Here is a 24,798-nt window from a genome sequence, read left to right on the forward strand (position 1 = left end):
GGACTTCACTGCAGAAGGGGAAATCGAAGTGATTTCCTGTCCTGTGAGCCCTAGGAAGGGCACCGCTGACCTCTTCCACCCCTGGCCGGGGCAACCTGGTTGGGATATTTCAAACCCAACAGCGGCTACCTCTGTGGCTTTCTGCTTACTCTGGGGAATCCAACTGGTAGCTGGCAACACAGCAAAAAGGCAAGATGAGTTTCTTTTCCTTTATGCCTCCTTAACCTTCAGCCAGTAAATGTAACCTTGGGACTAATGGCAGTCCTGATGCTTGTGGCAGAGCGACACTCTGGTTTAACAGTCAGAGTGGTCATTTTGATGTGGTTTGCTTGCAGAAGATGATGTAGTGTGTCTCCTCCTCCTCCTAAAACTCATCCCCACCCCTCCACCTTTCTAGGCCACATGAACCTTATAAGCCCTAGAAAAGGCTTATTTTCCAGGGAAGAGTGTGCTACTCTTATTTGCTTAGTGATTACTGTGCTTAACACGACCTTGGAATGATGGATTGTAAAATGTTTAAGCCCCCAAAACATTTGCTTGGGTGAGCAGATATTCCGTATCTGCAGGGATACGAATGGTGTTGGTACAAATGCCGCAGAAAAAAACTCCCTGTGTGAAGATGCCTTTTGAAGTAGTTTTGAGGCCGTTTTCCATGTGAACTGCTCTACGGAGCCCTCTGAGCATTTTACATCTTCTCGATGCCTTCATCTTCCACATGTGTTGGCTCATTAAGGGAGGGCTGCTGAGATATTGGACACTTCTGTGTCTTTTGCTTTAGGTGCTTAACACTACCCAGGTGAGGCGCGATTAATGAGGATGATTTTTTAGCTCCAGGATCTAGGTTATGATGATTTTTTAGCTCCAGGATCTAGGCTCACCGCCCTGTGGAAGAGATTTCTTTTGAGGTAGGATGTTAAAAATAGACATTTCTGTAGAAGGAAGCTATGGCATGTGGTTCTGAGCTTCGATGAACATTCTTACATACCACACGGGGATTTCTATCTCCTTCTGAACCTGGCTGAGTACACACAGAATTCCACTTCCTATTTTCTCAAAAGGGAAGACCCTGTCCAGTTTCATTCTAGAACTTTCTCCTCATCATGGCCATCTAATGACATGGCCTGGTTTTTGTAACTGCCCTGTGACGGCCAGACTGGATGGCCAGACTAAGTTAGAATACCTAGGCAGCAGAGCTAATGCTAGTCTTTGTTTAGCTGAGCTCTCCCTTTCTTCATCTGCAGAATAGGGAGATGCAGCTGCCTCCTCCTTTCCCAGATTGTGACGAGGCTCAGATTAGATTGTGACGAGGCTCAGATTAGATTGTGTCTACAAAAGAGTTTGATAAATTGTAAGCACTGTAGATGGGAGCAGAGGCTGAGTTGTTGTTAGGACTTTATTCTTCTTGAGATGAATCAGTCGGGGCTTTCTTCCAGGACTTTGTAAATCTTTGTAATATCTTTGTGCAAATCGTTCTTTTGTGCTCTGGGCCAGTTTGTCCCCCGGGTAGGGGAGATGCTCCTTCCTTCCTGGGTGCCAGCTTGGTATCTGCTAGTCTTCCTAGTAGAAGCCTATTATAAAAATAGAAAACTACAAAAAAACCTGAAATGCCCTAAGCCTGAGAGTTCTGACATCTGCCTTGGAGAGAGGCCCGGGGCACAACAGCCACTTCTACTGTGGCCAAGTCACTTGGCCCTGTTGTTGCTGAGAAAGGAAGGAGGGCTAAATGGGGAAGGGGCAGGGCAGCGTCATCCGCTGCTGGGAACTGCCTGCCCTCCAGAGATTCCTAAAGCTTTTGCCACACAACTTTCCCACAAGTAGCATAGCAGTGTCTTCGCTAGGCCCTGCGCCTCTCTTCCAACGGGATGTCACTTTCTGACCGTTTATGAAGATGTCAGATCTTCTAAGGCCCCCTGGGCCCAACAACTTTGAGCACCTGGACCTTCTTTAATAAGCATTATTACCCTTCATTGAATACCTATGTGCGTGTGCTCACAGGTGCTTTATATTTTCTCATTTACTCCTTAATATAAGTTTATGCTAAGTACTATTATCTCCACTTTACATATGAGGAGACTAAGTTTAAGTGACTTGCCTGGATCTGTATACATTAAGAGGTGAAGCCAGGATCTGATCCCAGATCCTGGCTTTACCCTGTAACCACTATAAAACATTTTCTCCTTATCACTAACATAAAGTTCAGGGAACTTCATGGAAATTATTCCGTACATGCTAACCATAAACGTGCTTGGAGGTAGGAGAGAATAAGGAGACATGCTACTCTATTTAATTTCCAGGGCCCCTAAACTATTTCACCCCCCTCTTTTTCTAAATGAAAACAGAGATAGACGTCACCTCACCCTGCTTTGCCCTGCCTTCAGTCACAGCTTCTCATGCAGGGCGGGGGCTGCCCCGACCCCTGTGCTTGGGATCTTCGCCCGGATCCCTTTCTCCCTGATAAATCAGGCTGCTGCATAATGTTCCCAAGAAACCTGACCCAGGGGAATCCTTAAAGTGTCATCTACTCTTCTGGTTTCCTGTGTAAGGGAACATCCTCAAATAATCATAAAGTTTGTGTTGAGGGTTGTGAATTATAATAAGCAATGTAGAGCTTATATAGCCATTCACCTACAGTGGACTGAAGGGTTCTAAAAAACCAAAACCAAGACAAAAAGCCCTTTTACCATTAAAAAAAAAAAAAAAAATCTCTCCCAAGCTTGCCAGGTTGCATTTCCACATATCAGTCTCCTGGCTTTAAAGCATTGGTGACTCCATTGAAAAGGTAAATGTTAATTGGGAACAGTGACTCACCTGGCCATCCCTGGCAGTGCTGTGTGCCTGTGTGCCTGTGTGCTAGGGAGGCCCCATGGAGCAGAAGGAGGTTCATGTGAGTTTTGATTACCCAGGTCAGGCTGAGGCAGGGCCAGGCCCAGTACCTGGCAATGGGGGAGCATGATGAGAGGGCCAGTTGGGCCACCTTGGTGGTGATAGAATCAATGTCAGGGAGAGGATGGGCAGCTTGAGGACCATAAATGTTTGCGAGACTGATGGCAAGAGAGATGGCAGCCAAGAGGGCCTTTTAGTCAGCATTCCTTGAGTAGGTTCCCTATGACAGGTACTCAGCTAGGTGCTGCAAGGGAAACCATGAGCTCACTATCTACTCTCAAGTGGGAGTAACCCTGCCATGGCTGCGGCTCACTGTCTTCTGGCCCTTCACCTACTGGGAAGCAGGGTTTGGCTTTTCCTGGCATTCCTAAGGATTCCACTTGCTCAAGAAAGCAACCATTAAGAATATAGATTTTACTGAAGATTTCAAAGAGGAGAATTTAGATCATGCATATCTTAATTAAATGCCTTTTGATTTTTGTCTCCAAGGCTTCTCCCTCCTCCCACCCCACAGCCTCTCTGCTTCCCAGTCTTCCTGGCTCTGAACTCATCTCTTACTCTCCCTTGAATTCTCTTTTTCTCATGCAAAGCATTGTAGCTCAGTCTCTACTCCCCTAAATTTGCATACTCATACTCATTACTTTAGGGAACAAAGAAACCTCTCCATTGGTGGGGATGGGATGGGGGGAAGTAACATAATTTTTTCCCCATTTTACCTGTGTTTGCTTTGTAGCTTAACAATTCAATTTCCAAGGAAAATAGTCTGATAGGTAGCACTTGCTGATTTCATAGTAAACCTTTCTACCAATGCTAATTTCAGTCCACCAACGTGACATCTCTGAACACGGAATTGGAAAGAGATGTTTTATAGTAAGCCATTGTATACTATTTGTGTTATATGGATATAATAGATGTAAACAAGCTCAAGAGCATAAACAATAGTAAAATGTAGTAAAATAATTATGAAGTGATGAGTTTTGAGTATTATGGTCTAACATTTTAATTATAATAAAGTTTATATAATTTAACTTTTAAAAAATATAACTACTTATGTATAGTTCTAGAAAACCCAAGTGAATCTGTAATGACAATCACATTAGTGTTGGTCTTGCAGCAGCAGTGGAGTGAGGGGTGGGTTATAAAGGGTTGAAGAGAGGTTCATGGGGCTAGTAGAAATGTTCATTATTTTGATCGTAGTGATGGTTTCATGGGTGTATATAGGTCAGAACCCATCAAATCGTGCATTTTAAATATACGCTGGTCATTATATGTCAATTACATTTCAACAACATTGGAAAATAATTTTAAATTAAAACAATTTGAAAGTAAATATTTTATTAGAATATTCAAATTTCTAAGCAGTTTTATCATACAAAACAGTTACATTTTCATTTGCTTCATTTATTAATTGTGGCATTGTGATTTATATATATATATTTAAGCTGATAAAGTATCATATATTTAGGTTTTGGGAATAATGTAAAAATAATTTCAATTGGCCTCACTTTCTTCAACTGTAAATTTATTTTTTATTACAAATCATTGGGGTGGCATTGATAAAATCAAACATTTTAAGTGTATAATTCAACAGTTATGTCATATGTATATTGCAGTATGTGTTCACCCCTCAAAGTTAGATTTCCTTCCTCTTCAACTGTAAATTTAGGGTTGTATCAGATCACCAAAGGTTCTTCTGTCAGTGAAATTTTGTAATTGTGGATAAATTGGTCTTTTGGGATTCAGAATCACCTTGGAAGAGAATGTTGTAGAGAGATCAGGAATGTCTAATCGTAGAGATCATATTCTTTCAGAGAATATTTTGAATAACTTTAGACAAATCTGGTAATGCATAGTTAAACAACTAGAAAATAGCTGCCCAAAGATGAAAACCCAGTCTTTGTCTGTTATTTTATTCTTTTTGATGCAATCATAAATGGTATTGTTTTCTTAATGTTTCTTTCTGATATTCTTTAATAACGGCTGTCTTTAACAACCAAGTTGCAAATTTCCTGAAAGTTTAACAACTAACAGTCCTGAGTCAATAATACATGCCTGCTCTAGCTATGAGTGTGTGTGTGTGTGTGTATCTTTTTTAAATAGCACTTTAACATCCACTGTCAGATGGGTCCTGTTACTATGTTGCTGAAAATTTTTCACAGCAAAGTGTTACCTATCCGTGCCTTGTGCTATGTGACTGATCTAAAAGATACATGGAACATCATCATGATTTCATGGACTTTATGATCTAGGCAGTGAAAGGGAACAGATTCATTTATCCATCCTATCCACCTCCCCATTTAATCATTAATCTGTCTTTTCTTTGCCCACTCATCTTTATGTCCATCCAGATGAATGTTCATCAGTCTTTTCCACCTTCCTGCCCTACATCTGTTCCTTCATTTTCTTTCCATCCATCTATTCACCCTCTAGTAAGTCAATAAGTGCTTGTTTATTGAGCCCCTGTTCTGAGTCAAGCATTGTGCTAGTGTTTCAAAGAGATAAAACTTGTTCCCTGCTCTTGAGAAACTCTTTGTTGAGAGATGTGAGTAGCTAGTTATAGCAGCCATGATAAAAGCATAAGCAAAGTGCTTTTGGAGCCATGAAGAAGAAACAATTCTGTGTTCAGAGTGAGAAAATGGGTTGAGAATGACTTTACAGGATTGACACTTGACTGGGTTTTAAGATACCAATTAGGTGTTTGCCAGGTGGTCATGTAGAGATGGCAGCGGTGGCAGAGAGGACAGTACGGGCTAAGGCACAGGGACTGGGGAGCTGGTTACACAGAATTGTTTAATTGTAAGAGCACTAGGATTTCAGAGAAAGAGTAGCCTGGAAGTCAGGGTTGGCTTCTAGGAGAAGGGAACATCCTACTAAGTAGAGGTGATGAGGGACCACACACTGGACCCAGTAGTAGGGACTGAAGGTTAATGAGGTACAGCCCATGGTGCAAGTGGTAGACATAAGGGATTTGTGGGTTGCAAATGCAGAAATAAGACAAGAAAGGAAACTAATATTTAAAGGCTCCACCTGCATGCCGGGCACTGTGTTAAGCACTTTACAAACATTTCATTTAGTTCTCACAATAAACACAGTAGTCCTCACAACAGACGACAAAGTATTATCCAGTTTTATAGATGTAGGAGCTCAGAGAATGATGGTTTTTCCAAGGTCCCAAAGTCTTGGCATATTCTGTGTCCCATCATAGTCATAGAGAAAGCACTTGGAAGGAGAACATGTCTAATTAGTAAGTAATGAACAGAAAGGAAGAGAAAATACTTGAAAAATTCCAGGTGAGCTCTAACATTTGGCTTTCTTGGAACTGCTAGACATAGTGGTTAAAAGTTGTTCAGATCTCACTTCTAAGGTTGGAGTGGATAAGAGGAAGTATTGCTGAGGAGGCCCAATTTTATTCTGAAACAGCTAGTAATAGTTTAGTGTTCATCCTTAGCACTGGCCTTGTGGGATTTTCAGGGAGGTCCTAGGAGACCTGGGTGTACCTTTTCCTCTGTGAGAGGTGGTGGCAGTAGGCCAGGCTGCCTGGATCAGATGGAGCATCACCTTGTATTAGCTCTGTGATCCTGTGCACATTTCTTAACCTTTTAGAACCTCTGTTTTCCAGTATGTAAAATGGGGATGATCAAGCATTTATTTAACAGATCCTGTGAGCACCTACTGTGTGTCAGACACTGGACTAGATGTTTGGAAAAATTCAATGAATAAAACACAAGAATTCCTGGTTTCCCACATCTGTTGTTCCAGTGGAGCGAGATTATAGATGAGATCACAGATATAAACACTTGGCACATAGTAGCCCCTCAACATACCCCTCATACATAGGTGGTGATTCAGTGAGGAAATTAATGGAAAGAATTGAGTATCCTTTGAAATGTGGTGCAGAGCAATGCTTTTCCCAAAGGAACAGAGTGGCGGGAAAGGGGGATCTTAGGCATTGAAAGTGGGTTAACCTAAGGTGTGGAATAAGCAGGTGCCTACAAGCTCATCCTTAAGATCTTACCATTCCTTCTCAGCACATTCACTAGCCTGGTTTATTTTTCTAAAGGCATGGTTTCAAAACCTCTGGAGTTGCTGTGCACACCCACCTGCTGCTTGTCTGTGTTCCTGATAAACAATGCCACCATTGTGTGGCTGTGGGGCTCGTCCCAGGCAGGGCCCCAGCATCCACTGTACAGGGTTTCCACCTGGCCTTGCTGCAGTTCAGACTGGAGGAACTGGGGGATGTTACTCTTGAGCATTTCCCAGTTTGGATATAGCCCTGCAATCAATGGTAACTCGTGTTACACTGGCATTTTTGTTTTTGTTGTAGTAACAGTGTTGTGAAATTGGTTGCTTTGTGCTTTGGTGACGTGGGGGAAATGTCAGTTCCCCTCTTGGACCCATTAGCCCTGAGTGATAAGTGGCTAGCTCTATTCCCAGGGGTGAGAGAGGGTAACATTGTATTAGCTATTGTGCAATAAGCCTTGCTCTCCCTTGCTGCTTTTCCCACACTGCCATGGCATTTGACCTTCTGTGCCATGTGGTGGTTCTTGCGTGGGCCTCTTAGTGGCAGTGTAGCATCATTAGGACCCATAGTTGCTTCTTTCAAACCCTGGACACTTATCACGTGACATTGGGAGAGTCATTTCACTCCTCAGAGCCTTGATATTTTCATTTGTTAAATGGGGGAAATAAAACCTCACAAGTGAGTAGGGAACTAAAGGACTCCATATTTTGCAAAGTGCTGACATTGTATGTCATCGTCTTCATGGGCATTATAATCATGACTAACATACTGAGCCCTCATTATATACCAGGCGTCTCATTTCAATCTCACAATAACCTGAATAGGCAATTGATTCATTTTACAGGTGAGGAAGCCGAGCCTCAGATAGTTTTGGTAACTTGCCCAGGATAACTCTGCCAGGAAGTGGTGGTCGAGGAGTGATTGGAATCTAAGTGGTGTGACTAGAATGTGTTCTTTTAAGTCACCATAGACATTTGGCCAGTGGTAGTTATTATCCTATACAAGACTGCAGCAAGAACAGAAGCTAGCATAGGCAGGTGCTCAGGCAGTGCTTGTTTAACGTACCAAGATGAGCATGCGACTCTAAGCAATGTATCTAGACTTGCTGTTCAGGGGTAAAGTAGGAGTAACGATGGTGCCAGGATGTGGAGCAAGGTGGAAATCCAGATGAGCAAGAAGCCCTGCTTCTCTCTCTAGTCACTTGCTATGTATCTGTACATGTGTGTGCCTTTGAATCTCTGGTGGCTGTGTGGGCACGCAGATCACTGCAGATAATAAGGGAGGAAACCAGCAATGGGTTCCTCCTTTCGCCCAGCTACTTACTATTTTCTAGATCTAGACAGGGGTGTATATCCTTGATATAAAGAAGTTCACGTTAGCCATGTTATAAAATGTATGTCAAGAGGCGGGGTGGCGGTACCATTTCACATGTGCTCAGGGGGAGAATATAGAGCGCAGTCACATCGCAGTGCTCCTGGAGCCCAGGACTCCGGCAGCCTTACCTGCTTAGATACCAGCCGAGAGCACAAAGGCCTTCCCTACTGCACCTTAGGGCACTCATCGGGGTGCCACAGAGTTCTTCTACTTATTTATTTTTATTGATGGACAAGTCCCATCAAGGCTCTTGCTTGAACAGTACTTCCTCTTACATTACATCCAATTTTAAAGGACTCTGGGGTCTTTTAAGGAAGGCGCAGCAACTCAGAGGGTCCTAAGACATCCTTGTATACATCAGAATGTTGTTATTCATAGTGATGTCCTTGGCCATCAAGAAAAAGCACAATCGAGTTAGTTTAAAAAGCAGGGATCAGGATAATCCATTGTGGAAAAATTCTCAGTGGAAGAGTTAAAAATGTGTGGCTCTCAGAAGTATAAATTCTCAGCAGTCTAGATTAATTTATTCCCCCCAAATTTAGATAGCCAAGTATTAATCGGAGTATTAATAACCACCATTTATTTAATACTATGTCAGATGCTGTGTTAACCACTTATATACATGCTCTCGTTTAGTCCATGCAACAACCCTGTATATCACCGCCACACAACTGAGGGACTCTGACGCTCCGCTGGGGCATGACTCACCAAGGACTACCTTGTTGGTAGGAGGCAGAACTAGATTTCAGCCCTGGTTCACACCAGCTCTTGAGGCTGTAGACACACAGCCCTTGTGATTGCTGCGATTTATGAGAAAACAGAAATGACCAAAGTAATGCATGCGTCAGGAGATGGCAAAGACGGGGATGGGAGGAGAGTTACTGCCATCCAGGTGGGCATTTGGTAGCACCGAGGGACACTCTGCAAAACCGGACTCTTCTGAGAAACCAGGAAACAGGACCAGTGTTCAAGCCCAGCCTCTGCTGTGCTGTGTGGTCTTGAGCACAAGGTTGGCTTCTCTGTGCTCCCCCTCGTCCTCGATTTTTAGGGCTGGGGACAGTTTCACTCATATGAATGTTTGTTTCAAGGCAGTGGTTTACATTGAGAGAGGATGTATTAGACTCTGATGGAGAGAGGGAGAGTGGGACAAAGCCACTAGCTAATTCAGGCCCTTCTCCCCACCTCATGCAGTTAGAAAGTTAAGTGGACATGCACCTGCACCTGTGGGGTGGATACCACACTCTTGCTAGATGCCAGGGATGCAGAAGTGCATGTGTTAACCAGCTTTGCCGTTGATAACAAATGGTGCATTTTGATTTTCTTAAAATTGTGAATAATTGAATAATTCTTTGTGGTATTAAAGTACTAGGTGAACACTATTGTTGTTGCAATATTATTTTGATAATTCATATCAGAACTAAACCAATTAATCACATACTGCTGAGTCATGGAAATGATATGTCGATGATATGACCAAAGTCTAGAGCAAGACCTCTTGAACTGAGGCCACACAGTAGCATTCTCTTTACAACTTATCGACTGGAAACTACCTCTGATGCTGAATGACTGTTAACTTTCGTCTCCATATTGTTGTATCTTTCAAGAGATATATTTTATCCTCTTTCTCCTGGAGCCACACTATCCTAATGCTGTCTGCTGCCTTCTAGATCCATCAGGCTGTCTGGCATATTGATCTGGATTTATAGCTCGAGTCGTTAAGGCACCAAATTTTGGTGCAGTTATTTTGTGGCACTTTTCTTGGATTCTTTACTTAGAGTGCTTTACCCGCCTCCCACCCCCTACATTTCATTTGAAGGCTAATTGCAGTATAAACTTTATTATCCCCATTGGTTTAACACAGTGTAATTATCGGTTTTCTTATTATAACTAATAATCAGGTTCTTTGCTTCAATTGATCTATCATAATTTTCTCTCTTTGATTTCTGCCTGTGTGATATGGCATGATGTGGGGTTATAAGCAAACGAATGACTGACACTCCTTGAAATTTTGTCAGGGGTAATCAGTGAATCCAAACAAATTTACTCTTCAGCTGTCATCACCTTCCTTCCCCCTTTTATTTCATCAAGCCTTTGACAGACGCTTCTCTCCCTCATGCTTCTGGAGCACTGAGTGTCCTCTTAGAGGGGGCGGGGAGAGAGGTAAGCTCAGGGAGACAGAATGATCAGAGTTGGAAAGCAGAGGGAAAGATTCTTCAGATACTAGTGTGAAATGATTCTGCAGCCTTTTCTAAAATCATTTCTCTAGAATGACTTGATGATTTGGAGCTCGGAGTGGGGATGGCGCCTTTGTTCTTTCTTTATGTGCCGTTCTTTGTCTTATCCATTTCTACTAGGAGTTCACAGATCAAGGATCAGTGGGCTCTAGGGTAAAAGCAACAGCAGCCCTCAAGGCTCCAGAACTTTGGGGAAGGAGTGGCTTTGGAGAAATTGATTCTGGATGCCCGAGGCTTAGACAGGAAGCCCTACATGCTTTAGCCCTTGCTTGAAATGTCGCACACATCTTGCTCCATCTTTGCTGAATTGCACCCAGGAGTCTTTTTGATGCCTAGGGATATTGTGAGTTTATTTTCCAAGAGTACCTCTTGGAATGGTGTTTATTGCACGAACTACTAAAACAGCAAATGAAGGAGATGGGGCTGAATTATTATCAGTGCTTAGCCTGGCCTGTGAAAACTAGTTTTTAAAATAAATCTAAGGCTGAGCCTTGAGATCCAGACAGGCAAGTGTGTTTCAAGAAAGAGGGTGGGCAGTTTCCAATCAAGATGGCAAGGAAGATAAATGCTATGCTCACCTCCTCCCATGACCACATCAAAATTACAACCAAACTACAGAACAGCCATCGCTGTGAATCATGTGAAGTCTAGCTGAAAAGAAGTCCTATAACTAAGGATATACAGAAGAAGCCACATCAATACTAGGAGGGGCAGAGATGCAGAAGAGACTGGTCTCATACCCACATGTGACAGTTAAAAATCAGGGGTATATCTTGGCTGCAGAGGTCTCCACTGAGGAGTGAGGGGTCTGAACCCCACAACAGGCTGCCCAGCCCAGAGTTTTAGGGCTGGGGAGAGAAGTCCAATAACTTCTGGCTATGAAAACTGGCAGAGATTGTGGCTGAGTGAGATGGAGGGCTGCTAGAGTACACCCCAGCATGGATGTACTTGCCGAGGGACTCACTCACTCTGAGCTCCAGCTCTGGGGCAGCAACTCAAAAGGCACGAAGGACATACAGGAAGAAACTGAATTGTCTGGGTTCAGGGCAAGGGCTGGAGGGGGAGCTTTCTCCCAAACAGAAATGCTGGCAGAAGCCATTTTTCCTTTCTTCAGCCCTCCTCCCACCCACCCAGCCTGCATGCATAGGTAGGTGCCATATCTGAGTCTTCATCAACCTGGCTAACACCGTTTGCCCTGCCCTGGTGATTCCCTGAGACCATGCCCCACCCAGCCTACCAACACACCCAAGCTACTTCCAGTGGGCTTTTCAACAATTGACCTGTATTGGCTCATGCTGCAGACTTTCCTAAAATCTCTCAAAGGTTTGCAAACCCCAAACAAGCAGCAACTTGCCTCAGTATGCCCCGTACCTCTTGCTAGGTAACCCCAAGCCTGGTGCTAGCAGCAGCAGGCCTTCGTTCACAGCTTAGCCTCTCTCAGGCACTTCTAAGCCCAGCACAAGTGGTAGCCACCTGCAGATTACTTTGTAGCTTGTACCAAGTGGCCCTAGGCAGGACACAGGCAGCGACTGACCTTGGTCTGCACCAGTGTAGACCCCCTCCCAAGACTCCCCAGAGCCAACACACCCAGTGGCCGGCTTCAGACCACACCAGAGCACCGCTCAACCACCTCCATAAACAACAGATCCAAAGGGCAGACTTGGCAGACACCAGAGCTCCATTAAAGCGAATCCTGCTCCATGGGGTCAGCTCCTTCACAACAGCTCCTCTGCTGTAGTCACTGGCCAGCTCTCACAACCAGTCAGTCTGAGGGTCAGTCCCTCCCATTGATATGCCAACAGCCATCAAGGCTCAACTACAACAGGAGGGCACACACAACCCACACAAGGGACATACCTGGAGCATCCAGTTCAGGTGACCAGGGAGACTGTGCCACTGGGCTACACAAGACACCTACATAAGGCCATTCTACCAAGATCGTGAGACATAGCACCTCTACCTAATACATAGAAACACACACAGGGAGGCAGCCAACATGAGGAGACAGACATTTCCCAAATGAAAGAACAGAACAGAACTTCAAAGAAAGAACTAAACAATGAAGACAAGCAATCTACCAGATGCAGAGTTCAAAACACTGGCTATATGGATGCTCAATGATCTCAGCAAGAATTTTAACAAAGAGATAGAAAACAAAAATGGAGATAGAAGCCATAAAAAGAACCAGTCAGAAATGAAGACTACAATAACTGAAATGAAGAATACATTAAAGGGAATCAACAGTAGATTAGATAAAGCAGAAGACCGAATCAGTGATTTGGAAGATAAGATAACAGAAAATAGGACAGCAGAAAGAATGAAGAATCTTTAAAAACGAGGGTAGTTTAAGGGGCCTCTGGAACAACATCAAGTATACCAATATTCGCATCATACGGGTACCAGAAGAAGAGAAAGAGCAAGGAATTGAAAATGTATTTGGAGAAATAATGATGGAAAACTTTTCTAACCTGGTGAAGGAAATAGGCGTACAAGCCCAGGAAGCACAGAGAATCCCAAACAAGATGAACCCAAACAGGCCCATAATAAGACATATTATAATTAAAATATCAATGCTTAAAGACAAAGAATCTTAACTAGAGAATAGCAGTTAGTTACCTATAAGGGACCTCCCATAAGACTGTCAGCTGATTTCTCAATAGAAATTTTGCCGGTCAGAAGGGATTGGCATGAAATATTTAAATCAATGAAAAGCAAGGATCTACAACCAAGATTATTACCCAGCAAAGCTCTCATTTAAAATCAAAAGAGAGTAAAGAGTTTCTTAGACAAGAAAAAGCTAAAGGGAATGCATCACTACCAAACCAGGATTACAAAAAATGTTAAATGGACTTCAAGAAGAAGAATAGATAAAAATATAAATAATGAAATGGTAATAACTGCATGTCTGTCATTTACTTTAAATATAAATGGATTAAATGTTCCAATCAAAAGATGTACGGTGGCTGAATGGATAAAAAAACAAGACCCTTACATATGCTACCTATGAGGGACTTCAGATTGAAAGACACACCTGACTGAAAGTAAAGGGATGGAAAAAGATATTTAATGAAAACAGAAATGGAAAAGAAAAAAGAAAAAAAAATGGGGGTAGCAATACTTATACCAGACAAAATAGACTTTAAAACAAAGGCTATATAAAAAGAGACAAAGAAGGACCCAGTAATTCTACTTCTGGGTATTTATCTGAAGAAACCCAAAACACGAATTTGAAAAGTCATACTCATCTATGTTCATTGAAGCATTATTTACAATAATCAAGATATGAAAGCAACCTAAGTGTCTATCAAGAGATGAATGGCTAAAGAACACACACACACACACACACACACACGCACACGCACACGTATATAATGGAATACATATATATAATGGAACATTAATCAGCCATAAAAAAGAATGAAATCTTGCCATCTGCAGCAACATGAATGGACCTAAAGGGCAATATGCTAACTGAAGTAATTTGAACAGAGAAAGACAAATATCATATTTCATTTATATGTAGAATCTAAATAACAATATAAACAAACAAACAAAACAAACAAACTCATAGATACAAGAGAACATTTGATGGTTGCCAGATGGGAGAGAAATGGGCGTGGGCGAAAAAGGGGAAAGGATTAAGAAGTACTAATTGGTAGTTACAAAATAGTCATAGGGATATAAAGTAGCATAGGTTATATAGTCAATAATACTTTAATAACTATGGTGTCAGCTGGGTACTAGATTTATTGGGTTGATTACTTCATAAGTTATGTAAATGTCTAATCATTATGTTGTCTACCTGAAATTAATATGTCAACTGTAATTGAAAAATAAAAAATTATATAATAAAATGAAGTAAATCTAGGGGTTTTCTTGTGACTCACTTCTTCAAAAAGTTGAGAGCTGGGAACAAAGGAGGGGAGGGGAAACTCCAGATAATTAATGATTCTTGTTGGATGGGATCTGATTAATGATCTTGAGCTATGGAGTGATTTATTTTCTCTGTTCTTTCCTCTTTTCAATCGATAAAGAGATTTGAGATCCCGGTTTGAGGATCAGCTGAGAGCTCACATTATTTAAGTCTCAAATGCAATTCATTTCCCAAGGATTCGCTCATTTTTTATTCTGTTCATTTCAACCCAGCAACTACTTCCCAACCTCCTGTCTTGTGCCCCGCTCCCGATGAGGCCCTACTGGGCAGCAAAGATGGGTGAGATATGTTGTCTGTCAAAATCTGGTGGTGAGGGTGAGAAAGTGATCCCAGCGAAAAGTTCTCTATAATCTCTGCATCATATGGATGCAATCAGGAAATCAACAGTGACTTCTTGGAGGGATTGGCATTGGAATTGAGCCTTGCAGGGTGGCCCCAGATGGAGGAATTCGGGGGGATAGGGTGAGATGCATTCAGAGACTGAGAAATATGAGGTGTGCCAGGTTTTTCTGAGGGTCACCATAATTATTACCACTCGGCAGTTGCTGTGTACAGGTATATTATCTTATTCAGTCCCTATAACACAAAGTGGCACTTTTTTTCGCCAATGAAGGGAATGAGTGGCGGCACCAGCACCACCTGCCACTTAGCCATATCCTTGTTTATGACCCCTTCTTACCTCAGCTGATGGTCTTGAGGCCGATGGCCATAAGCTTTGAAATGTTTTCACATCCCTCAGACATAGCTGATGGGATCCCTCCAGGTCTTAAAAGAGCATTGTAGGTGTACCTTCTCCTACAAGGAAGTAAAGGGAAGCCTCACTCTATGTACTAGCCTGGCTGGTTTCTGACCTGCCTTGCCTTTAGTTTTTGACTCCAGATGGGGGGATGCTCCATACTCTTAAAATTGTGCCATGCGAAAGAGAAGGGGAGCAAGTCCCTGAGTCATTTTTGTCCTGGAGGTTCAGGGTAGAGGCCATGGCTGGTTTTGTTAGGGCCCATTTTATAATGCTGGTGGTAAAATTTCTAATTATTACTTTTATTTACTGAACACTTAGCATGTGTTCATTTCATCTTCTAAGAGCCCAAAGATGCAGGCATTATTATCCCCATCTTGTAAATGAGGACACCCTGGCCAGAGGCACAGAGGTAAAAGCGGCAACATGGCAGCTGAGATTTAAAGCAAATCTGAAACTCCAAAGCCCTTCCCTTTACCACTCTCCTGCCTCTGCTTCCTGGGCTCCATTGTGGGTGAAGCCAGGGGCTTCCATATGGTACCTCATTGAGTCTTCACAGTCACTGTCTGTAGTAGGCTATATTGTGCCCATTTCACAGCTGAATAAACTGAAACTCAGAAAAGTTGAGTGACTTGCCCAGGGGCATTCAGACAGCCAGAGACAGAACTAGGTTTTTGTTTTGTTTGTTTGTTTGTTTGTTTGTTTGCTTTCCCCCCAATTCGTTCAGTGAGAACATAACTGAGTAGAGGGAAGGGCCTAGAGTCAGGAGAGTGTCAGAGAGCGGGTGAATGATTTGAGAAACATTTATGTTTATATTCAGAGAAGCAGTGCTATAGGGTCTAAGGGACTCTACAGTTAGTCAGCATGGGTTCAAATCCTGGCTCTGCCACTTTCTTTACCTCTCTACACTTCAGTTTCTCCTCCGAAAAATACATACAATACTAGTATCTACCCCATAGAATTAGGATTAAATGAGTTAATATATATAAAGTGTATATATTAGTGCCCAGCATGTAGTAGGCACAGTGTGTGTTAGTTACCGCTTATTGAGTGAGTCTGCATGAGGCACTTTTTTTCACTTGTGTTGTATCACTAGGTCCTTATAAGAGCTGACAAGTGGATGGTATTGATCCCATTTTACAGATAAGAAAACTTAGTCTCGGAGAAGTTAAATAGCTCAACTGAGGTCATGTGTCTGTTCATCCGCAGGTGCATATTGAGAACTAATGTGCCTTATGCTAAGGCAGGTACTTAGACACACTACGGAACAAAACAGACCTAAATCCCTACCCTGTGGAGCCTGTGGAACTTAGACTTGAACACAGGCAGGTCTGCCTCTTTGCCTTTTAATGCTTTTCTCTCTTCCTCTCACCCTCTTAATTTCGTTTAATGATCATTGACCTTTTCAGATTGGCCGTTGTAATGACCAAGATGGCGTTCCATTTCCTTGCTTTCCCAGTGCTTATAGAATGATTTCGTTGCACTAGATTTTTTTTTTTTTTAATCTCTGACAACTTAGGAGTTCCAGGAAGGAGAGTAACATGGATTTAAGGATGGGGCACCATGGTCCGAGGTGTGAAATAGAACCACATTGTGGTGTGCAGTGTGCTTGTGGATCTCTTCAGTGGAAGACTGAGCTTCGAGGGTGCGGGGTGAGATGGACAGAGGTTGTCTGTCCTCAGATCTTGACCAAGTAAAATGTGCAGCTCTTCCCCTTTGGGGGATGATGCCCTCACAGTCCCAGGTGGGGTAGTCAAAGGTGCTGCTTCTCTAGTAGGCCTCTGCTTTATGAGTTCGGGCCCTGGTCCATGGTCCTTATTCTGGGAACTTTGAGCGACGAGGCCCCATTACCCTGGGCATGGCGTTCAAAAGAACAGGACAGAGGGCAGAAGTTGGGGTGAGGGCAGGGCTTCCACTGCTCTGTGAGTCACACAAGGTCTCGGAGCAGGCAGGCTGGTGATCACTGTCATCACCTTGGTGGAGACACGTATAGATTGGTATGCGATGTGTTGGTACTAATATATGACCCAGCTGAGGTAAGATGGTTGTCTTATTGGGTCTCTTTGTGCCAGTCTGTGGAGAAAAAGTGCTGATAAACAGGGTCTGCGTATCCCTCCACCAACTCACAAACCTGTGCATGGAACTTAGCACTCAAAATTGGTGAGGAGGGAAAAAATTGGTGAGGAGGATTTTAGTTTTGTTTGTTTTGGCTTAGGTCAGTTAGGGGGGAAAGTTTTCAATGTGTGTTTCCTTATGCTTGTTGGCTTGTTTGGAAGAAAATACTCCTTTGTGCTGATGATTCTGTAACCAAGAGGAGGAGCAGGTCTATATGTGTTCCCCAAGGGACTCTGCTCTCCTGATCTCACGGATGACCCAGCCTCTGCCCTTCAGGTGCAGTGTACACTAGTGCTGTGTTTAAATATGTTGGAATTTGCTAGGTTTTGTTCACAGAATCCTGACAGTGAAAACGATGCTTGGCTTTTAAATTAAACTGATTAAATTTGAGATCATTGTGAGGCCATCAATAACTCCACTCATACAGGAGTAATTGAGGGGCTTTATGTTTTCGTACTTGGCTTCTTTACAAGGGACCCTGGCTCCTGAGAACTTGGTTAACTCAATAGCCTTCCTTACCCTGAAATGGCCCATTAAAAGATGCCTATTGGGTGGTAACCTCCCCATACGTTTTCTCAATAAAGAAAAAAGATGAGGAGGGGTGGGGTTGTGGGGGTTGGTGGGGGAGACCTCTCTTGCATTTAGAGCCGCAGCCTCTCAAAGCCATCTGGCACAGACTGTTTAGTTCCGTGTCCCCTGTCCCATTCAGGCCTCTTCATGTTTTGAAGCTTTCTTTAGCTTTTCCCTGAGCCTTGACGGCAGATCTCTCAATAGGGGAAAGCTCAGCTATGGTTGCTGAATGCCCATCGGTACAATGCACTGAATGTTAATGGCACTGGCTGGCCCCAGGCAGTGGGACGGTGGCCGCTGTGCCAGCCCAAGCAGCTGCCTCAGACCGAGATGGGGTCCGATGAGCTTCCTAAAGTTGCCTCTTTGCTTTTTTGCAGATCTACACGGACTGGGCCAATCATTATCTAGCCAAATCAGGCCATAAACGTCTCATCAAGGATCTCCAGCAAGATGTGACAGACGGCGTCCTCCTGGCCCAGATTATCCAGGTTGTGGGTAAGAGCATATTTTACATTGGGGGTCGGGTTACAGTGGAGACCCAGAAGTGTTCAAGTTGGGCAAGGGGAATGGAACACTGGCATCTTTACGAAAAATGCGGTATTTCTGTCACATGTGTTGAGAATTTGACTGTTTTGCGCTCAGGGAGTGGGGGGTACCAGCTCGTTTTTCCCTGATAAGATCACCCACACAGCAATCTCATCTTAATCCTCTGAGAAGGAAGACTGGCCAAGACGGGAGGGGAATGCTGGTGTTGGGGGGAGGGGCTCTCTGCCCCTCTTCTTACTTCCTACTATTTTTGTGATTCTCTCGTTCCTGCCCCCTCTCTGTTGGTACTTTTTTAAAAAATGGATTACTCTGGAAATAATTCAAAAAAGAAAAAGAAAAAGAAGAAAAAAAGCAACATGGAGTTGGTTTAGCCTTGCCAACTCTAATCGGGTCTGAGAAATCAAAGGATCAGACTCTGGAGAGGGGTGGTTCTGGTTTTAGCACTAGGAGAAGGGAACTGGAACGGTGGCACTTTTAATGCTCTGGCCGTGTGCTAGTAGCAGAGGGTTCACCAGGGAAGGCACGTGGGCAGAGGCTGGGCACAGCTTTGCCTTAGCCCTTAAGGGAAGCGCCCCAGTGGTCCTGCTTGAGAGCTCAGAGCAGACTGAGCAGGCAGGGGGTCAATTAGACAGCATTAGGCCAATTGTTGTCGCTAGCAGCAGCTGACTCATGCCAGGACATGCCAAGAAAGAAGGCGCAGGAAAGGGACAGAAGCCTCAGTGCCTCAGGCGTGTGTTGTGGAAAAGTCAGTGCGTGAGAAGTAGCCTTGTATAGTTGTAGCTCTGCTCACATCTGTGGGGACTGTACCTGAAAACACAGACAGGCAGGTTAGCCTTAGCCAAAATGTATGGACTGCCCCTGTCACTCAAGGAGAAAAAGCTTCCCTACTGTCTTGAGATTGATTTCTTAAGACCAGGTTTCATTGGTCCTCCTTCCCATTCTCCTTTCTTTTTTTTTCCCCCCGAATTAGTTTTCTTTTGCTTTATAAGAAATTGCCACAAACTTAGCAGCTTAAACAATATATATTATCTCACAGTTTCTGTGCATCAGGAGTGCAGGCACAACTTAGCTGGTGCCTCTGCAAGGCTGCAGTCAAGGTGTCAGCCAGAGTTGAGTTCTCATCTGGAGGTTTGACTGGGCAGGGGTCAAGTTCACTCAGTGTTGGTAGAATTTGTTTTCTTGCAGTTATAGGAGGTGAGTTCTGATTTCTTACTGACTGTTGGCTGGAGGCCACTCTCAACTCCTAGAAGCCCCTCTCAGCTTCTTGCCATGTGTTTCTCCCAGCATGGCTGCTTTGATTGACTTCTTCAGTGTTAGCAAGAGAGAAAGTTTTTTTCCAAGAGAAAAAAACTTATATAATGTAACAAAACATCATGGGAATGGTATCCCATCACCTTTGCCATATTCTGTCAGTTAGAAGTGAGTCCTAGGTCCTGCAACACTCAACAGGAGAAGATTGTACAAGAGCTTGAACTTAAGTGGGGGTCACCTTGAAGTCTGTCTGCCATATTCTGCTTTTCCATCCTTTTCCTCCCACTCTTTATCATCACTTCCACCAAGCTCTTTTAAATATTTCTCTCGTTTAATTTCTTCAGCATCCCTGTGAAGTAGTTGGTATTCTCCCCATTTTACAGATGCAGAAAATGAGGCTCAGTGAGTCTGATTAGCCTAATATCACATGACTAGTGTGCAAGGGGAGTCTAACCTGGGCGAGTCTGCTTTGAAAACTTCTATTCTTTGCTTTGCTGCCTTATACCCTCTCTCAGTCCAGAGACACTGAACCTAGTACAAGGCTCTCCCTCCCTTTACTTCAGTTCAGTAACCGGTTGTGGAGCATGGACTGGACTCTGTGCCAGCCCTTTGCTCCTGGCTGGGAATAGAGGCCAATGTGCAAGACGTGTAACCCTGGAAGGAGAAGCATCTTCTTGGCAAGATCCTCCTGAAAGAGGCCACTCGTCCCTGAGCCGTATTTGGGTCTCCGTCTCAACAGGGTCATCATGTACCTGGGCCTGCTGTAACCGAGTCTTGGGGAGAATGTCTCACGGAGAGTTTTTCACTTTCAGCACAGGAAGCAAGAGAGAAAATGGGAAAGGATAGTACCAGAGGCCTTGCTCTCATCCCATCTCCATCCCTCCCGACTGTGGGACCTCCAAAGAGTCACTTAACCTCCACTGCCTCTGTTTTTCCATCTTTAAAATAGGTACAGCCGAGCCTGCTTTGTCTACTCTTGTGGGAGTCTTATGAAATGCAAGGCAGGTATCAAATATGAAATACGTTTGGAAACTGTGAAGTGTTTCTGGATAGCACTTGGTAGACACTGTGTAGAAAGATATGTGTAGAAGGATGACGAGGCCCTAGTATTGGTGTCAGAGTGACATGATAGATTAATTATGTCTGTCATGGGCCCAGAAGAGGTGAATGGCAGCACGTATGTCATCAAATTTACTAAATGTAGTGCTACAGAAATGTGAACGAGCGTGGTTTTTATTGTCGCTCAGGAGGACGCTTCTCTGAATCTATTCAGATGACATGAATCTCCCTAGACAGGGACCCCTCTGGGCCTGGAGCCATGAGAGTACGACTCCAGAAGCTCAAGTTAGTTAGTAGCAGTGGCTTGGGCTGCACCTCACTCAGGCCTCCAAGTTGTTTTCCCTCTGCTCTGTAGGAGAGGCTCGCTGTGGCCCGGGACTCCCAAGTAAGGCCAATGTCAGCACATGGATCTCCGCTCCTGACTGTGCTGGCCTCACAGGCTCTGTTCTGGGTGTGGGGAGCAGAGACCCGGGAGATGGGTAGCTGAGAAGGCAGCTGGATGTAGGAGTCTCCTATGCGACTTCTTACCTAGATTGTCAGCCTGTTGAGAGCGTTTAATCTTGGAATATCTCATGAACACAGATTTCTTGATGGAGGAGGAGGAGCAGCATTTTCTGATCCAGATGCCGAACTATTGAACAATTGTACTCTTTACTTTTGAAGTCCTCCTACACATGTGCCCATGAAAATAAAATGTAAAAATATATATTTGTATGTATATATGTACTTAATATATACATATTATGTGTATCTATCTATCTATCTTTCTATCTACCTGCCCGCCTACCTATCTAGCTAAAATTTTCCCTGGAGTCCTGGTGACTCGTTCATTTTGTGCTGGACCAAATTCTGGTGATTGCAGTTGGTCTTCGGCTGGTGACCTCCTAACCATTCATGAAAAGTCAGTTTCTCTCTGATACCTTTCCTAACTCCCCCAAGCAGCCGAAGGGACCCTCCTCTGTCTTTCCCCTGGCTGCTGTCTTTGGACTTGGATCTGAGTTATCCTCCTTTCAGAGCTTACAACACTTAGCAAGGATTAGGGACGATAATTTTATTCACTACAGCCCCTGCTTCTACACATCTGAGTCGAATTGTTTCCAACAGGGGGCCTGGAGGTTCCTGCTTCTCAGTGTTTAATATTCTTCTGAGCATTCTTCTAAACTGTATGTCATACCTTTCTCCTTTCTAGAATTCTCCTGCAACTCTTAGCTCTAAGTTTTGGAAAGAACTTGTAAATGCCCCAACCTGATGCATGAATTGTTTCTCTGAAAAGCAGTCAACAGACTGTTAAATACTTACTGTGATGGGCAACTTACTACCTCTTCAGGCACCTAGATCTAAAGATGGAGAGTTGGAATCCTTCAAAAGCTCTTCTTTCCTTAGGTCCAAATCTGTTCCTCTTGGTAGTTTCTCCCAACAAGTATTTGTTCTGCCCTCTAGGGCTACAAAGAAAAATTTAATCAGAAATAATGAGAGCATCAAAATAATTGAGGATGGTAGTGGATTATAGCCATAGAATAAAATAGGAATCTGTAAGTCTATACGGATAGATAGATAAATAGATACATCAGTAGAGAAGAGCTGGCTCAACTGTACGGGAGAATGCAGGCTGATAGATGTAAAGGGAGTCGCGGCCATGATGGTAAAGATTAGTTAAGGCAAGACTCATCAATGGGTACTAAAATCAAGAGAAGAAAGTTTGATGAGGAGCCAGCTATTTGCATGGTCTCTCCACTGATTACTTATTAGTTCCAAGGAGAGACATAGTAACCACACAGTGCGGAATCCAGACATCATGACCAAGTGATCAAAATTACATCACTGGCGAGGGACAGATGGATGTCATGTGATTCCTGATGTGATACCCTGAGAACACGAGAGAGCACAACATCATTTATGTTGAATTCCAGTCAGGGGTGGAAAACCTGAAACTAATTGACAAACTCCAATTGTGGAACATTCTGTTAGGAAAAAAAAACAAAAACAAAAAAACTGGCCTGTATTGTTCAAAAATGTCAGTGCCATGAAAGACAAAGGCTGAGAAATCGTTCAAGACTAAAGAGACATGACAACTAAATGCACTATGTGATCCTCGACTGGATTCTGTACCAGGGAATAAAATGCTCTAAAAGAGATTTTTGTGTCATTTGACAGAATTAGAATATTGAAATTATATCAATGCTAAATTTCCTCAATTTTCTAATTCTACCATTAGACAATATCCTTATTCTTTGGAAGTACATATTAAGTATAAGGGGCAAAGGATATGATTGATCTATGTGGCCAACACTAAAATGATTCAGGAAAATAAGTGTCCCTATGCAGAGAAAGGGGGAGGAAGGAGAAAATGGGAGTAGATGAAGAAACGTAGGAATTCTCTGTACTATTTCTGTAGTTTTTCTGTAAGTTCGAAGTTATTTCAAAATAAAAAGTTAAAAAAGAACACATCTAAACGAAGGCGCATCCAACTTTGCAAGCCGAGAGATTGTCTCTTTTAAGGGTCAACTTATTTCTAGGCCTGGGAAGAGTATTATGATGATAAAAGATACGTGGCACTGAGACCTAACCCATGATGGAGAAGGGCGGTGGTGAAGGGTGGAAATCGGGGAATTTATCTATAAGCCAAAACCTCAAACTTGGAGTTAGTTAGGTGGAGTTCGCTGTGTGAAGCGGTTGGGAAGGGCATTCCTGGTGGAGGAAGTAGTGTGCAAAAAGGCTGGAGCAGAGAGAGCCGGAGGGTCAACAGGGCAAAATAAGGCAGGCCACCAGACACAGGAGAGTGAATTCTGGGCTTTGGCCTAAGAACAAATGCCCGTGGTTGAAGAGTTCATTTTCAGCTTGAGGAGTGACATGAACAGATGTGTGACTTGAAGAAAAACCATAAACGCTTTTTATAGACACTGCTCCTACCTGCATCTTCATCTATTCCAGATACTCCTGGGAATGGGCTTCCTAGGTAGTGTTCTTATTTGGGGTCTGTACTTTTCCACTGTTGCCTTCGGCCTGTTTGGAAGAAATGGACCTTTTGCTGCTGCCTTTTTATGCCCTTTAGTGATTGAGGGTTGAGTCTCTCTGTGTTCGACCTCTTATTAGTGTGATTATCTTTTTGGGTTGTGAGTTGCCCGAAGTCTGCAGTCGCATGCCAGCACATTACAATGCCATCTCCGTGAGTTATTAGGAAGGTTTATGTGGCCAGGATAAATAGCATGAATCAAGAGAGAGACGGACAACACTTACATTGCTGCCACTCAGGGAGGATGCCAGAAGCGGGTGGAGTGAGGGAAAGAAAAGGAGTGAGAGAAAGGGAAGAAAAAGGAAAGAAAGAAAGAAGGAAACAGGATGAACAAAAGAGGATTGGACAAAAGAAGGAAGTCAAGACAGAGGAAGAGAGGAAGAGATTGCCCATTAGAGGTGAAGAGAGATGAAAGAAGCTTATTTTCTACCGCCATTCGGGCTGCCTCTGAGCACAACCAGGAAATTCAAACATGCAAGACTGTACATTCTTCCCCGTGAAGGCCTACTATCACTGCATGCAGAGCTGCCAGCTGCCCTATGCACGTACATAGATGCCAAGTATAGATGCAAGGGCTGGGAAATGCTCTGAACTTATCAGAGGAGGTTTTTGGAAAAGTAATGAGCTCGATGCCACTCTTCTTATTTAAAAAGTGCACTGATGCTTTCTAATTACTAACTTGTCACCTGTGTGCAGACAAGTTACTGCATTAATGGACTAAGAATGTCTTGAACACGCTGGAATGATAAATTACCATTGACACTTAGGCATGCCAGCTGTAATCACCATTGAGGACTTTGGGGACAAATGCTTTTGCATCTGGTTATTTGCTTTGGGGCTGTAGCCAAAGACCCCCTACCCTGAGTTAATAAATTCGACTCTGAAGACCAAGCTCTCCTTTTCAACAGAATCAGAACTGCTATTATTGCTCTAAGTATTTGTGACAACCGTAGACATTCTTGAGAATTTAAGTAAAGGAGAAATATTTAAATTACATGAAATTAGAAACTAGGAGGTCCAAGACTTGTTTTGGATTTTTATTAAGCATTTATTTTGAGTTTG

At 43.3% G+C, this 24,798-nt stretch overlaps 1 protein-coding gene across 1 annotated transcript in view; it reads left to right on the forward strand.

Moving 5' to 3' along the window:
* Positions 1-24,798, forward strand: part of NAV2 (neuron navigator 2) — a 367,075-nt gene that overhangs the window by 96,684 nt on the left and 245,593 nt on the right. The window contains 1 exon segment of the mRNA XM_039865579.1: positions 18,245-18,362. Coding sequence (XP_039721513.1) covers positions 18,245-18,362 — 118 coding nt within the window.

This window comes from Pteropus medius, unplaced genomic scaffold (assembly GCF_902729225.1).
Source record: "Pteropus medius unplaced genomic scaffold, Ma_sr-lr_union100, whole genome shotgun sequence".
Taxonomy (NCBI): domain Eukaryota; kingdom Metazoa; phylum Chordata; class Mammalia; order Chiroptera; family Pteropodidae; genus Pteropus; species Pteropus medius.